General features: G+C 39.2%; 1 protein-coding gene across 1 annotated transcript in view; it reads right to left on the bottom strand.

Annotated features, from left to right (window-relative positions):
- Window positions 1-15,597, bottom strand: part of LOC131359257 (AT-rich interactive domain-containing protein 1B-like) — a 219,913-nt gene that overhangs the window by 66,128 nt on the left and 138,188 nt on the right. Inside the window, exon 5 of the mRNA XM_058398965.1 lies at window positions 7,156-7,390. Within this exon, the coding sequence (XP_058254948.1) occupies window positions 7,156-7,390 (235 nt within the window). The remainder of the gene's footprint in view (window positions 1-7,155; window positions 7,391-15,597) is intronic.

The raw sequence follows: 15,597 nt of genomic DNA, 5'->3' as shown, positions 1-15,597 counted from the left end.
GGGTTTAGTTCAGAGTTTGGTTCATTTCATTTCTTCCTTATATCGTCTCAGGGAGTTTTTCCTTGCTGTTGGAGCTAGCTTGCTCCTTTGGGCTACATTTATAAATGCAAAATTTCTATCATGAATTTGCATAATTGATCAGATCATTTTATAAATAAACAACTTTAACATGAATCCTGTGTTTATTTTTTGTCAGTACTACAGCTTTGAACTTTGGCTTATTTTGCTCCTTGTGGCTTGTTTAGCATAATAATAATAATAATAATAATAATAATAATAATAATAATAATAATAATAATACAAAAGAGAGAAAAAGAAAATAAACAAATTAATTGATTCATTTTAAAATAAAATAAAATAAAATAAAATAATAAAATTATTAATAATAATAAAATAAAATAAGAAGCTGAGTGAAGCCCATGTTGCCTCATGTGCTTGGGGTCAAGTTATTTTCTCACTCCTTTCGAGTTCTCTTGGAACTGGACTGAGACACATTTGCTTGCACAATGCTTCTAACAGAATAACTGCTATATATGTGAAAGCAGACTAAGAGGAGAAGTAAATAGAGATGAATCTCTAAATTAACACGTGGCAAGACTGACAAGTATGCAGCATTGCCTTTTGTTCTGTTTGACTGGATGTTTGTGGTCCGGACTTCTCAGTTTACAGAGCCGTGGGGTGTCACACAGACCGGAGTTTCTCCTTTGAACAGATTTTATTGATAGTTGCCAAAATGTGAGGAGAACTTTGCCAAATATTACAAAAAGCTCTGATTCCACCTTCACCGTATAACAAATTCCACGAAGAAAAGCCCATTTGTAATAGTGCAGAGTGAGATGTGCTCATGAATGTCACAGCAGTTTTTACCTCCCTGAGCAGATTTGGGGTGACGGATGGATTCTCATTTTACCCTCAACTCCTGACAGCATGGTGTGTGTGTGTGTGTATGATTCTACCACTAATGCAGCTCATGGTCCCAAAGCCAGAAACTGCACAGGCTTTCTCAATTGCTTTAGAAACATTTGGGCTGAGCAATGTGATTTCTGCCTGACTGTCACAAATCTGGCACGACAGGAAAAATCAATTTGCCCGGCGCTTCGCGGCTTGTGAAGAATCCGAGTCTGGATAATGTTCTGGCATATTGTATTTGCTTCACTGAGACTGAAAATCATCCAAGCCCTTCATATCTTCAGCTCAAACAGAGGACAGAGATGAGTAGTTAAGTTTTCTTTGTAATATCTCACATGGAAACTAAAACACAGTTAGAGAATTTAATAACAGTGTGAGCCTAGAACAAAATCACGATACAGTCTAGCTGACTGGAATGAAAGGTCAGAGGTCAACAGAGTTAGAGACAAGACAGGAAAGTCTGAAGGTGCTGGTACCGATCCCTTGTGAATAGGAAAGAATGACAGATGTCCTGTGAGACTGTCTGTCGTGTGGACACCATGGTGGACGAGGCGGTGCTGGAAGGGGCAGGGGGGTGTAGAGGCGGTCACAGTCGGACAAGCTGAACACTAAAGTGAGAATTTCTTCCTGAGACACTCTTATTCACGCTCGTGCCACTTCACTGCACAGCCTTGTGGACTTGAACCTGAGAGTTCTAATACCTTTGGGGACATTACTAAAGGTGCAGTTAGTGATTTAAAAATCTAGATCTGTTTTAAAAATATAGGAGATATTTTTGTAGATTCATGTCATGTAAAACGTTTTGGTAATTATAAGCTTTTGACCTGTAATAAGTATTCACATCATTGTTGATTAATTAGTACTTGGGAAAATGTGGTAAACAAACCTAAAGTCACTTAAAGAGTGAAACATCTCCAGCGTGTATAATGGAAGGAAGTGTATAATGGAAGGAAGTGTATGATGGAAGGAAGTAACTCATTTAGGTTAATCAACGATACAGTCATTTTCTAGTATTGACTGCATAATAAAATGTGCTGCGGAATTCACCTTTCAGCCTGACAAACGCTAAAGTATTGTTTGTACCGATTAGAATTTCAGTCACAATTTACAAAATAGTCTAACCTGGAAAGAATGCACTGTTAGTTATGTAACAGGAGGTGTACATAGTAGAGCTGCCAGCTTAGAGAGTAGCAACAACCTCTGTCTTTGTCAGCAGATGTTAGCAACCACTCCACTCAATATGGCTCTCCAGCTCAAGCCACAGCTGCTGGTTATTTGAGTTGAAAAAGCAGGTTCATGTGACTCACCACCAGTGTGTGAAGAGATGAAGAGCTGTTCTTGAGTCCTACGTTCCGAACAACCAATCACTGATCACGACTGAGCCCAATAACCAATCATTGAACACCACTGTTTGCAAAGACAGTGTTCCTGTCAGGCATTGTTGCCAACAACCAATCAGTGTACAATCACTTAACACCATTGTTCCCAGTATACAATCACTAATCACCAATGTTGCCAATATACAATCACGAATCACCATCGTTCCCGATACACAGTCACTAATCACCATTGTTCCCAATACACAATCACTAATCACCATTTTTCCCAATAGACAATCACAAATCACCATTGTTCCCAATAGACAATCACTAATCACCATTGTTCCCAATAGACAATCACTAATCACCACTGTTCCCAATAGACAATCACTAATCACTATTGTTCCCAATATACAATCACGAATCACCATCGTTCCCGATACACAATCACTAATCACCATTGTTCCCGATACACAATCACAAATCACCATTGTTCCCAATAGACAATCACTAATCACCATTGTTCCAAATAGACAATCACAAATCACCATTGTTCCCAATAGACAATCACAAATCACCATTGTTCCCAATAGACAATCATGAATCACCATCGTTCCCGAAACACAATCACTAATCACCACTGTTCCCGATACACAATCACTAATCACCATTGTTCCCGATACACAATCACAAATCACCATTGTTCCCAATAGACAATCACTAATCACCATTGTTCCCAATAGACAATCACTAATCACCATTGTTCCCAATAGACAATCATGAATCACCATCGTTCCCGAAACGCAATCACTAATCACCACTGTTCCCGATACACAATCACTAATCACCATTGTTCCCGATACACAATCACAAATCACCATTGTTTCCAATAGACAATCACTAATCACCATTGTTCCCAATAGACAATCACTAATCACTATTGTTCCCAATATACAATCACGAATCACCATCGTTCCCGAAACACAATCACTAATCACCACTGTTCCCGATACACAATCACTAATCACCATTGTTCCCGATACACAATCACAAATCACCATTGTTCCCAATAGACAATCACTAATCACCATTGTTCCCAATAGACAATCACTAATCACCATTGTTCCCAATAGACAATCATGAATCACCATCGTTCCCGAAACGCAATCACTAATCACCACTGTTCCCGATACACAATCACTAATCACCATTGTTCCCGATACACAATCACAAATCACCATTGTTCCCAATAGACAATCACTAATCACCATTGTTCCCAATAGACAATCACTAATCACCATTGTTCCCAATATACAATCACTAATCACCATTGTTCCCAATATACAATCACTAATCGCTATTGTTCCCAATATACAATAACTAATCACCAATGTTGCCAATATACAATCACTAATCACCATTGTTCCCGATACACAATCACTAATCACCATTGTTCCCAATATACAATGATTAATCAGCACTGTTCCCAATATACAATCACTAATCACTGTTGTTCTCAAAATACAATCACTAATCACTATTGTTCCCAATATACAATAACTAATCACCAATGTTGCCAATATACAATCACTAATCACCATCGTTCCCGATACACAATCACTAATCACCATTGTTCCCAATATACAATGATTAATCAGCACTGTTCCCAATATACAATCACTAATCACTGTTGTTCCCAAAATACAATCACTAATCACTATTGTTCCCAATATACAATAACTAATCACCAATGTTGCCAATATACAATCACTAATCACCATCGTTCCCGATACACAATCACTAATCACCATTGTTCCCAATATACAATGATTAATCAGCACTGTTCCCAATATACAATCACTAATCACCATTGTTCCCAATAGACAACCACCAATCACCATTGTTCCCAAAATACAATCACTAATCACTATTGTTCCCAATATACAATAACTAATCACCAATGTTGCCAATATACAATCACTAATCACCATCGTTCCCGATACACAATCACTAATCACCATTGTTCCCAATAGACAATCACTAATCACCATTGTTCCCAATAGACAATCACTAATCACCATTGTTCCCAATAGACAATCACTAATCACCATCGTTCCCGATACACAATCACTAATCACCATTGTTCCCAGTATACAATGATTAATCAGCACTGTTCCCAATATACAATCACTAATCACTGTTGTTCCCAAAATACAATCACTAATCACTGTTGTTCCCAAAATACAATCACTAATCACTATTGTTCCCAATATACAATAACTAATCACCAATGTTGCCAATATACAATCACTAATCACCATCGTTCCTGATACACAATCACTAATCACCATTGTTCCCAATATACAATGATTAATCAGCACTGTTCCCAATATACAATCACTAATCACTGTTGTTCCCAAAATACAATCACTAATCACTATTGTTCCCAATATACAATAACTAATCACCAATGTTGCCAATATACAATCACTAATCACCATCGTTCCTGATACACAATCACTAATCACCATTGTTCCCAGTATACAATGATTAATCAGCACTGTTCCCAATATACAATCACTAATCACTGTTGTTCCCAATAGACAATCACTAATCACCATCGTTCCCGATACACAATCACTAATCACCATTGTTCCCAGTATACAATGATTAATCAGCACTGTTCCCAATATACAATCACTAATCACTGTTGTTCCCAAAATACAATCACTAATCACTATTGTTCCCAATATACAATCACTCATCATCATTGTAATAATAATAATAATAATAATAAATAAGTTAGAAGTTATTTCTAGTCTTTAGAAAATCTTCCACCTTCATGTAAAACAACAATGACAATTCAACAAATAAGTAAAGTAGCCTGTGACAGCATCTAGTGGCGATTTTCTCGAGCACACATGAGCTACTGTTGCCTGAAAAGTAACACCCTAAACAACATACGCATAGTTTCAGCAGAGGAACTGGAGTCAGGTAGTCAGGAAGAAGAAAAAGTGGAAGAATTAAAGATCACTTTTTGCTACTGTAATTCATCTCAGAGACAGCAGAGGGCTCTACAGAGGGATTCTTCTTTTTAAAAGAAAGCCATGAGACATATGAACTCAGAGACATGAACTCATAACCTTTCAATCGTAAATGTACAGCCACTGAGTCTTAACAGAACATAGCGAATATCTTCAAGCACTAATCAGACTCCTTAACAAGCTTATTATAAGATGATCTAATGTGTTTTAAATTCACTTCTGCATATCACCGATGCCTCACACCGCGATTCTCCCTTGTTCCTTATAGACATACCTCAAAAAGATGTTGTCACCAGTCAATCCTGTTTGCTCCATTTTCCTCCCTTGTCATACTGCATCTATATTTCACTGAAGGTTTCGACTCCATACAATGCCTGCTGTTCACGTCAGAAGACGCTGTCTGCTTTTCATTAGCGTCAATCACGGGCCATGCACGCAGCATCTGCCATTCACGCGCAGGCTTCAGGAGCTCACTCATGCATTGGTCCCGCCTTGACAGAATGATTGACAGCCCGCATTGGTCAAACTCCATCAGGGAGGCTGAGGCAGCAGACGAGCCTGCGTCTGCGTCTCATATTTAAGTGTCACCCGCTCGTGTCCGACGCCTGACGAAAATTCATTAAGTTGGCAATTTCGATATTCGCTCGTCTGTTCCGCTGAGGGTAAAGACGCAGACAATGCCCGCGAATCTGCTGGTTTTATTTAATCACATATCTGTTTTAAATAAAAGAGCAACATATGGCCATCATCAGCTAGGAGTGACAATTCCGCCAGGATTCCCCTTAAGAACATGCGAAGGAAGAAATCCTGACAAACACAAATGACATAACTAGTGCAGCTATCAGAAAACTGTAAACTTAGCCCTTTTCCTGAACTATTTCAGACTTAGAGCCTTAGACAAGAACTTTTTGTATTAGAGAAGTGTACATCATGGCACAACACAGGTGTGTATTAAAAAAACAAAACAGTAGATATCACGTAATCTTTGCCAATGGATCGCCTTACTAGTATATTTGTCAGAGGAAAACTTATACCAAGATTTGCTTAATTGCTTGATTTTAGCTTAATTAGGCTTAATCTAATTACAGATGCATTTTGCATACGTTATAAAAACAAATCTTTCAATCACATTCAACTGTGACCACAGTCTTCGAACAAAAACGTCTACGGAACTGTTTGTTAGAATATCATCGAGTTATTGTTTTAAAAAAAACACTACACGCTTATAAAAATATCTTTATGCCATTGTTCAGTAAAACTTTTCTTATATCAGTAAAAGGATTTAGAAAGTGAGATTTGAAGTTCTAAAAAAATAAAACTGACCTTGAAAGTGTCGTTTAAGAGTTGCTCACATATAGCATAATGACACATGATTTGATATTTACAGCAGGAAACATGGACATATGACGTGAACATGTCGAGTGGGCAGAGCTTACGTCTTGTTAAAATTTCAGATAATGTAGTGGTTGTGAGATGAAAAAGTTGTGAAATATTCATATTAATGCGTGGCTATGAAAATTTCATTGCTAAAGTTTAAAAGTAGACATGTTAAAGATTGACTTTTATCCAAAATTCTAAAAAAAATTTCATTTTTTGTCTTATATATCAAATTCCTTACATCTAAGCACTAAAAGTGATCAGGATTTGTTTAACATGGGGCTTTAAATGCTTGCTGTCCCGGACACGGCTCATCTTACTGGCCTAGTAAGAGGAATCACAACTATTTACAATGACACTTTAGGTGTTACCCCGAAATGTAGAGATGAGAGATGAATTTCAGCAATTTGAAGTACTTTTATTAACATAATGGACAGAGCTACAAAAGAATAAAGAAAAAACTCCAACTCATTGAAAGTGCGAAAGCAGAAGGGATGTGAGCATACCTGGGCCGTTGGTGGGGGAGATCTGGTTGGAGCCGGCGGGACTGGGCGAGGCTATGGGTGGAGGCGAGGGTCCAGGTCGCATGCTGGAGACACGAGGAGAGGTGTGTGGTGAGAAGGGGGATTGAGTCTGGTTGCTCTGGTCTCCCTGACTGTTGGAGGGACCAGAGACACTGATGGCTGAGTTGAGAGGAGCTTCAGTTCCCATGGGCAAATCATCGATGGAGCCTGACAGGTCCTGGAAGAGCGCAAATAAAAAAAAAAAGATCATTTCACGACTGGTACTGAAAAGCTGATGCAATGAGAATACATATCTGGACATTTTGAGGACCGCAGTGGGGACTGTCAAGTCACGTGGAATCAGCAGTTTAATAAGGATCAATGTCTAGTTTATCATATGCATCCTAGTAACATTTATACAGTGCAACAAAGCTGGAAATTTCATCTTGCACATGGCAACAGCAACGTTAAAAAAACGAGACTGAAACTCTAGGTTTCCTTATGCTCCACAAAGGCAACCTTAGCAATCTTAACGAAACGTAAGAATGAGGCACTGTTGGCACATTTTTCTGGTTCAGCATGGAATCGACAGCCGTCTTTTCCAGTTGTATGCAGAACAGCTGCACGGTTCACTATTGGCAGATGATTCACAAATGGAAGGTAATATTTGTCAAAGGCGGCAATTACATAAAAAGGTGTTAGTGGAAGTGAGCGGCAAGCCGGTCCAAATATTCAAGGAGTTGGGTCCTTTTCCAACGTGGCCCAAATCCAATTTGTTTGCCGCTCTGCTGCAAATTGCTCTGTGCTCTGAGTCTCCAAATAGCTGTCAACTACTCCCAGTTGGCATCTTGTATCACTTAATTCGCTCCTGAAGCATGTAATTGTCATAATAAGAAAAATATTGAGGTGATAATAGCCCCTTACTTTGAAATACCCAGACCTCTATATAATAACCTGCATATTTTCACACAGCATTTGAGGTACCAGTCAGTTGTGGACCAGGACACCCCTATGTTACTGATGACCCCCCCTTCTATTTATTGCTGTCAGGAAAAGCTGCCACTCAAGAGCAAGCAATGCATCGGGGAATGTCTCAACAGCCGTGCACAGACACACACGGCTAAAAGCATTTCAATAAGCGGGGGAAATGCTACACTGTAATTTTGAGAGGAATGAGATTTGCTTCACACAAAAGCCCCACCGGCAGGCACTCGGAGTGCGCCCAGATGTGAATTAATGAGAATCGCTGGGAGGAAAAAAAAGAAAGTACGGAGAACTATCACTCTGGTCAAACAGTCTAGACAGGGAGGAGCCGGACCGTTCAGTGGCTTGTGGTCCACTCGCGGAAACACACAACACTACAATACGTAGACAACCGACACCATCATTGAAATTGGCATCCACAGACTTTCAAATGATGTAGATATTAAACTGAAAACAAACTCTGCTCTACAGAGGTAAAGTACTGAAATAGGGTCTACATTTCTTCTCAGGTTAGCAGGTGAGGGATTGAGGCTAACTACATGTACAGAGTTAATTCAGTTAACCCCTGAAAACCGTAAGCCAATTAAAGGACAATATGTCAAAATGAAGCAGTTTTCCACCGAAAGGTTACACTTCAGGCAATGCTTAGTCAGCAGTAGCGATGTCTGAGAGAGCAGAGACAGATGAGCACCCCTGAGCCAATTTTACAGGTATCTTCAGTTTTAAATGCTTCAAATGAAACAGAGTGATAATGACTTGCAAATTAAGTGAAAACCCGTGGCGATATAGTCATTTCACAGCTCAGCATCCAACCTTACAGAAACACATGCGAGTAAGACCTTAGCTAGTCAAAAACTTAATATTTCACTTCAGCATTACTCTGTTGGTTAGTTATTTAGCCGTAGTTGTAGCTAGAACAATTATAAAACTTAACCTAAGTGACCTAGATGGTTAGCTAACAAAACAAGCAAGCCACTGAATCTACAACAGTGTTTAGTTAAGTTAACTAGTCAGCTAACATTACCGTTCTTTATATACTGTCATTCACTTATAGTTTGGCTCATTGGTTACATACTTGTTCAAAAGTCCAACATTTTGGGATTAGTTTTGTCAACTGTAGTCATATGAAAAAAAAAAGTAAAGCATTTACTCTACTATATTGTGAACAGTTTTGAGAAAAGAATTTATTTTAAGATCTGGAGTCACCCAGATGAGGATGAGTTTACTTTGGAGTCTGGTTCCTCCTCATATTGTCTCAGGAAGCTTTTCCTCGCCACCGTTGCCTCTGAAATGCTCACTGGGGGTAATTATAAATTTAATTTTTTCATTATTTATTTTTATATTACGTATTGCTGTAACACTGCTTTGCGACATTGTCCATTGTTAAAATCGAATTCAATTGTAATGAATTACTCAAGTAGTTTTTTTACTAGATGACACGAGTTATTTTCTTGATCATGATTTTCACTAGTATTTACTGTAGACGTCAGCGTACTCTGTACTCTCTCCACAACTGCTTGTGCCATTGCAGTGTCTATACAATATGGTCCAGGCTGCCTGGGGGCATTATACGGAAGTCAAAACCTTGCCAAATCTGGCACGACCCTAGCACAAGGGGAGTGGATTTCACACTCCATCCAACAAACAGAGAAGGTCAGGAATAAACACAGTGAGCTGGCGCTGTCTCCTCTCATTAGCACTGCTGTATGGGGTGATGGCACCCTGCTCCTCTCACCCTCCAGGGTAAATCTCATTTGTGCCCCACCAGCACCTACTGGGACCTCGGAGCATGGAGATGGATATAGAGCCATTGGGACATGGCTCCTGGTCTTACACCTTCATCCAGAGGTTTCACTTGATAGCTCTGGTGTTAAAGGACAATTTAGAGAAAGGACAAATAAAAGAGAGAGGACAAAAGTCTGTCTTTGGAGGACCAGCCTGGTTCACTATTTATTAAACCTGGTGATACAAAGGCACTTGATGTAGTGAAATCCTTATCGAAGGAGACCGTTTATGACCAAACGCTGGCACACGGACTCTCAATTTTGTCCCAAGCACATAATCCAACAGCAAATTAGATCTACTTCCCTCTGCAGTGTGCTAAGAGTAAGCCTTTAAAACATTGATGTTCTCATTCTTTTTTTTTCATCCTAAACTATATAGTCCACACAAATCCAGCTGAAATGCCATGCAAATCATTCTGAATGGCAAGCAGCAGGAATAAACTAGCTAATGGAATCCCCCATGTAGTGCTCACACAGAAATACCCTTCAAAAGATACAATTAAGCCTGAAACACAGACCGGAAGAATGAAGTCTCATCCAGACCAACATTTCATCTCTCAAGCAAGCTGGCTAATGGAGATAGGCAAAGCTAAAATACACATGAGTGTGTGAGGGTTTTAAATAACTCTGCTTTGGCAAGTACGTTAAATGTGCTACCACATCCAAAAGGTTGACATTATGCTCATGAATTTACGAAGATGCCTCGCTTGCCTTAAACCAGAAAATAGAGCCTTTTAAGTTCTATGGTTATTCTATTAAGTTGTGTAGTTTGTGCCTTGGTGCTGCTAAAAACTCAGTATCAAACTAAGATGCCAGAGACAAGCCATACAAGTCTGTATGGTCCCCAGAGAACCAACTCTCTTCAGTATCTGAGCAGATTTTTAGCCGCACATTCATAAATGTGGACTGTATGGAGGACATCCAGAGATGTTCACGCTCATTGTTTCAGCTCAGTGAGTGGCTTCTATTCTGGCTATCCACAAAGATCAGCAAAGTCTGGTGCTTGAAGATTTTCTTCTCATGTCAGTACACTTTATATGTCTCCCACGCTCCCAAATGGTGCAACAGAATAATGTTTTGTCCTTTCATTGGGAGATGTTCCAGTCCATGATGATGCCACAGCCATCCGTGGCCAAAATGTCCAAGAGACTCCTATTATTGGCTGAGCTGTCAGGGTGGAAGGGATGGTGTCACTTGTTTTCCTGTCAAGTCAATTGTGAGGATCTCTGATCTCCTGTATGTGGAAGAGGGCAGTTAGCACTTGATGCAATCTGTGGTGCAGCATTTTTAAAAGATGGAGAGGCTAGTTACTTGTGTCTCAGAGAAAGTCAATGGGAAATGGTGAATTGAACCAACCGACCAACCAAAAACAAATAAAACCTTTACAATTATTTTAAGGGAGCACAGACAAATCTGCAAAGACCTTAAAGAAGGTACGTATCCCACAAGGAGAAGAAAGTATTTCACAATAACGGCAAGGTAAGAGGGCCAAGTTTTTTTTTTAACCATATCTGGGGCTATTTTACTTTCTGACATCTAAAGGATGTCAAACTCTTGCACTGCTTGTCCCTCAACAAAGGGATTATCATGAAGTTCAGTCCAATTTCTTTTGATAGCTGAGAAGCTGCCAAGCTCATGTTGGGTGCTCAGCTTAAGGATATGCATCACAGGCAGTGGTGGCTTGGTGGTTAAGGATTTGAGCTACTTGTTTAGAAGGTCAGGAGTGCAAATCCCAGCATTGCCAAGTTGCCACTGTTGAGCTCTTGTGCAAGGTCCTTAACCCCTCAACTGCTTTGTAGTTTGCTGGCAATAAAAGCCAAATGAGTAAAATGTAAATGTGAATGATTACAGCGAACAGGTTCTGTGTACAACCACATGACAACTCTCCATTGAGCTGCTTTTTATTTTTTACAGTACACACAACCACACTGCCAATAGTGCACCAGAGGCTGAAACTGGCAGAACCATTTGTATTCTAGTGAAACGTCTGGATTTAAATGAAGCCTTTCATGCAAACATGTGGATAATGAAATTGAAGCGGCGTCACACAGAGGTACTGTTTTTCCACCAGCCACAAAGGTTCTGCATTCAAACAACTCCACGCTCAAACACAGGCACACCGCAGCAACACGAACACATATCCACACATAGCATATTTATTTAGTGCTTATTGGATCTGCAAATGTTTTTATTTATGCCGTTCTCATTTGCTGTTCTTCACACCCAAGCCCACAACAGATTCTGCTGGCGAGAGGGAGACACAGCGAGCGTAAAACACCACAGAGATAAATAAATAAATGGTAAATTCCTCATTTTTAATTCAACTGCTCGTTCAGCTTAACCTCTCCTCTCAGCAATTAAAGCGCATGCCACATCCTTCATCCACCAGCCAGCCGGCTAAATAATGCATCGAGTCCTGTGCGCATCTTTTATCATCCCAAATGACAGGCATTAGCATATCTCCCCAGGCAATTAGAGCGTGGCAGAATAATCAGGCCGTAATTGGGGGTGAGTGGCGCTAATGGCTGGACGCTGGCACCTCACTGGGCCATGGTGGCTCTGCCAGTTCAGTGAGGCCATCGTGCTGTGACAAATCAGCACTTGTGACTGGATGTCCACTCTAACCTGTGCTTCTCTGGGAAACACATTCAAGCAAGCATGCATACATACACAGACTCCAACACTAAATCCCTTCCCCTCCGTACGACGTCCGTCTCTCTCTTCTATCCAATCACCCTCAGTTTTTTTTTTCCTCCCCCTGCGGATAATGTCCCCCGTGTCCTCATCCATCTCCCGTCTTTTTCTCTTTCTCCCTCAATTTCTCATCAAGTCCTCCCCTCACTCTCCTTCATGCATTTCTCGGTCTCCCTGAAGTCAGAACCCATACAGAACAGTCCTCCTCATTCACTTATCCTACTCCCTCAGTCCCTAATTTCCCTAAGTGCAGAGGCTACAGAGGTCTGGGTTCCCAAAAGAGCCCTCCACTTTTGAAAATTGATTCAGTGGATCTATTTGAAAAAAAAAAGAAAAAAAAGGCAACTTCATCACACACCATGAGTAAAGTAATACGGCGCATAAGAACATTTATTTATATTTGTGTAATACTAATGTAGATACAAACCTAAAACACCATCTCATCTCTGAGCAAAAAAAAAATTCCAAACTGAAAATACTGTAATTGTGTTTGGAGTTGATTAACACTACACAGATCTTGCAGAGACTTAATAAGAGGACATCAGTGTTGGACCTGTTGACCAGGGTGTCTAGGTGTGGACAAATCTATCCATCCAACTGTTTATCCTACACACCAGCTCATCCCTGCTTGTGCCCCAAGTCCTCTGGGATAGACTCCAGGTTCCTATGGAACCCTGTGTAGGATAAACTGTTGGATGGATGGATGGATGGATTTGTCAACCCATAGACACCCTGGTTACCACAGATGTCTTTAGATTTGGGCAGAAACTGGAGTACTCAGTGAAAACCCCCAAAGAATGGGGAGAACATACAAACACAAGCAGCATAAAAAGGCAGAGATCAAACCTAACCCCAGAGGTGCGAGGCAAACATACTAACCACTAAACCACAATACCCAACGGTGGACAAATCAGTTTGATCAAATTTCCACAAATCATTCCATTGTGCCATCCAGTCCTTTGTTTTGGTTGCATAAAAATTGACTACACCAATACATAGCTATATACAATACAATATCATGTAATAGCGTATTACAGGCTAGTTTGTTTATGATCTCAACAAAATCTCAGAAAGTTCATGTATAATATTGTGAGGCAACACATATAAGCTAATTAATCCAACTAGCACACTCAGTTCTACAGTCAGGGCTACAGTACTTATTTTGTTTTTACTGAAAAGAACATTAAGTTTAAACATAGCTACTCAGCAAATGAAACTGTTTTGCAAGAGTCAATAAAGAATAGGTTTTTGTTGTTGTTTTCTGCCTGTTAAACAAACCCACAAACAAACCAACAAAACAAAGACATGAAATCTACTTGTCCTGGACACCCTGGCCCACTGATTGGTCTACCCCTAGTGTCCCCTAGAGAGTCATTCCAAAGACGCAATGTGTTCTTTTTACTGAACAATAAAAAACATTACATTTATCTGGTAGTGTAATTAAATGCATTTCAACCTTTTTAACGATAATCTGCTATCAGCAACGTACTGCAACTCTGCAGGACACACATGCATTCTTACAACACTCAGCCTAATAATAGCAATGGGAGTAAGTGCAACGTTTTTCTCTCACAAACACATTAGAATTCCGGATGAAAATTTAGCTACAATACAATACAGATAAAATTTAAGTAAGTCTGTGCAGACTGCAGCAATTAAAAAGTAAAAAAGCAAACCTATCTATCTATCTATCTATCTATCTATCTATCTATCTATCTATCTATCTATCTATCTATCTATCTATCTATCTATCTATCTATCTATCTATCTATCTATCTATCTATCTATCTATCTATCTATCTATCTATCTATCTAAATTCTAAAAAAGGGGGCCATAAAATTGTTTTGCAAATACATAAATTAAATTATAAAATGAATAAATAAAAAATTCAACATAGTATATAAATCTATCTATCTATCTATCTATCTATCTATCTATCTATCTATCTATCTATCTATCTATCTATCTATTAAACAAACAAACAAATAAATAAATACATTTTTTCTTTACAAAAAGATTTTATAAACCTGACATAAATTTTTCCCTCAAATCAGTCACTATAGCGTATCAATTCCCTTTGCATTGAAATTAATCAGATCTTCCCCAACAAAGTGTATAAGGCATCAGTATGAACACACAAGTCTGATTTTGGATACTTACCGGTCATTGGCCAACACCGAAAGCAAGCTGCCAGTATGACTTAATGCAACAGTAAACACCACAACACACAATTACACCTCAGCCTCACACCTTACACTTCAGCCACGCTGCATTACCACCTATAGCAATCATCTGTAGCCTAAAGTATGCCATCTGAGGATGAAGGCTTAGACACTAATAGCCATATGCATCAGGCTGCCCTAGAAAGCTAATAAATAGTGTTTCAGACATGGCAAAATTTCACTGGAAGACATGTCTTCACACTATGGGAGACATTATAGAAACACCCTGCATCTAAACTCAACAAGAAGCTACACATAAGCAACTTTCCATCCTATCCTCACCTGTTCTATTCACAGTACATTATGATTTAATCATACGCATGTCCACTGTGTATTTGTATTGATTCTGGTTTCAAATGTTGTTGTAATGAGCATCATTTTAAATATAGTTTGTAATATCTAACAAGTATAAATGTGTGATTCACACTGATTTCAGTGCACTGGACAAAAAAATAAATCACATTAGCATTATAAAACTCAGCAGGATGAACAGGGTCATGCTGCAATGGATGTGAGTTGACGAAGTTGGTGAAGATGTGGAAATGGAAGTGTCTTTGTTTAATGAGAAATTCTGTTTATGTGGTACATTTGCCATTTCACTGTAAAACTATATACTACAATCCCAGTGGTGGCTCCGCCATAGGTGTACCTAGTGTTATTCTGTATAAACAACTCTTCTTGAATAGACAAACAACAATCATGCTATTTTGACAGATATAAGCTGATATTCCATTGATTTGGTCACATTTCTAATTGTAGC

This window comes from Hemibagrus wyckioides, linkage group LG09 (genome assembly GCF_019097595.1).
Source record: "Hemibagrus wyckioides isolate EC202008001 linkage group LG09, SWU_Hwy_1.0, whole genome shotgun sequence".
In the NCBI taxonomy this organism is placed as follows: domain Eukaryota; kingdom Metazoa; phylum Chordata; class Actinopteri; order Siluriformes; family Bagridae; genus Hemibagrus; species Hemibagrus wyckioides.
The sequence above is the reverse complement of the archived record's forward strand: the minus strand, read 5'-3'. Positions and strand labels throughout refer to the sequence as shown.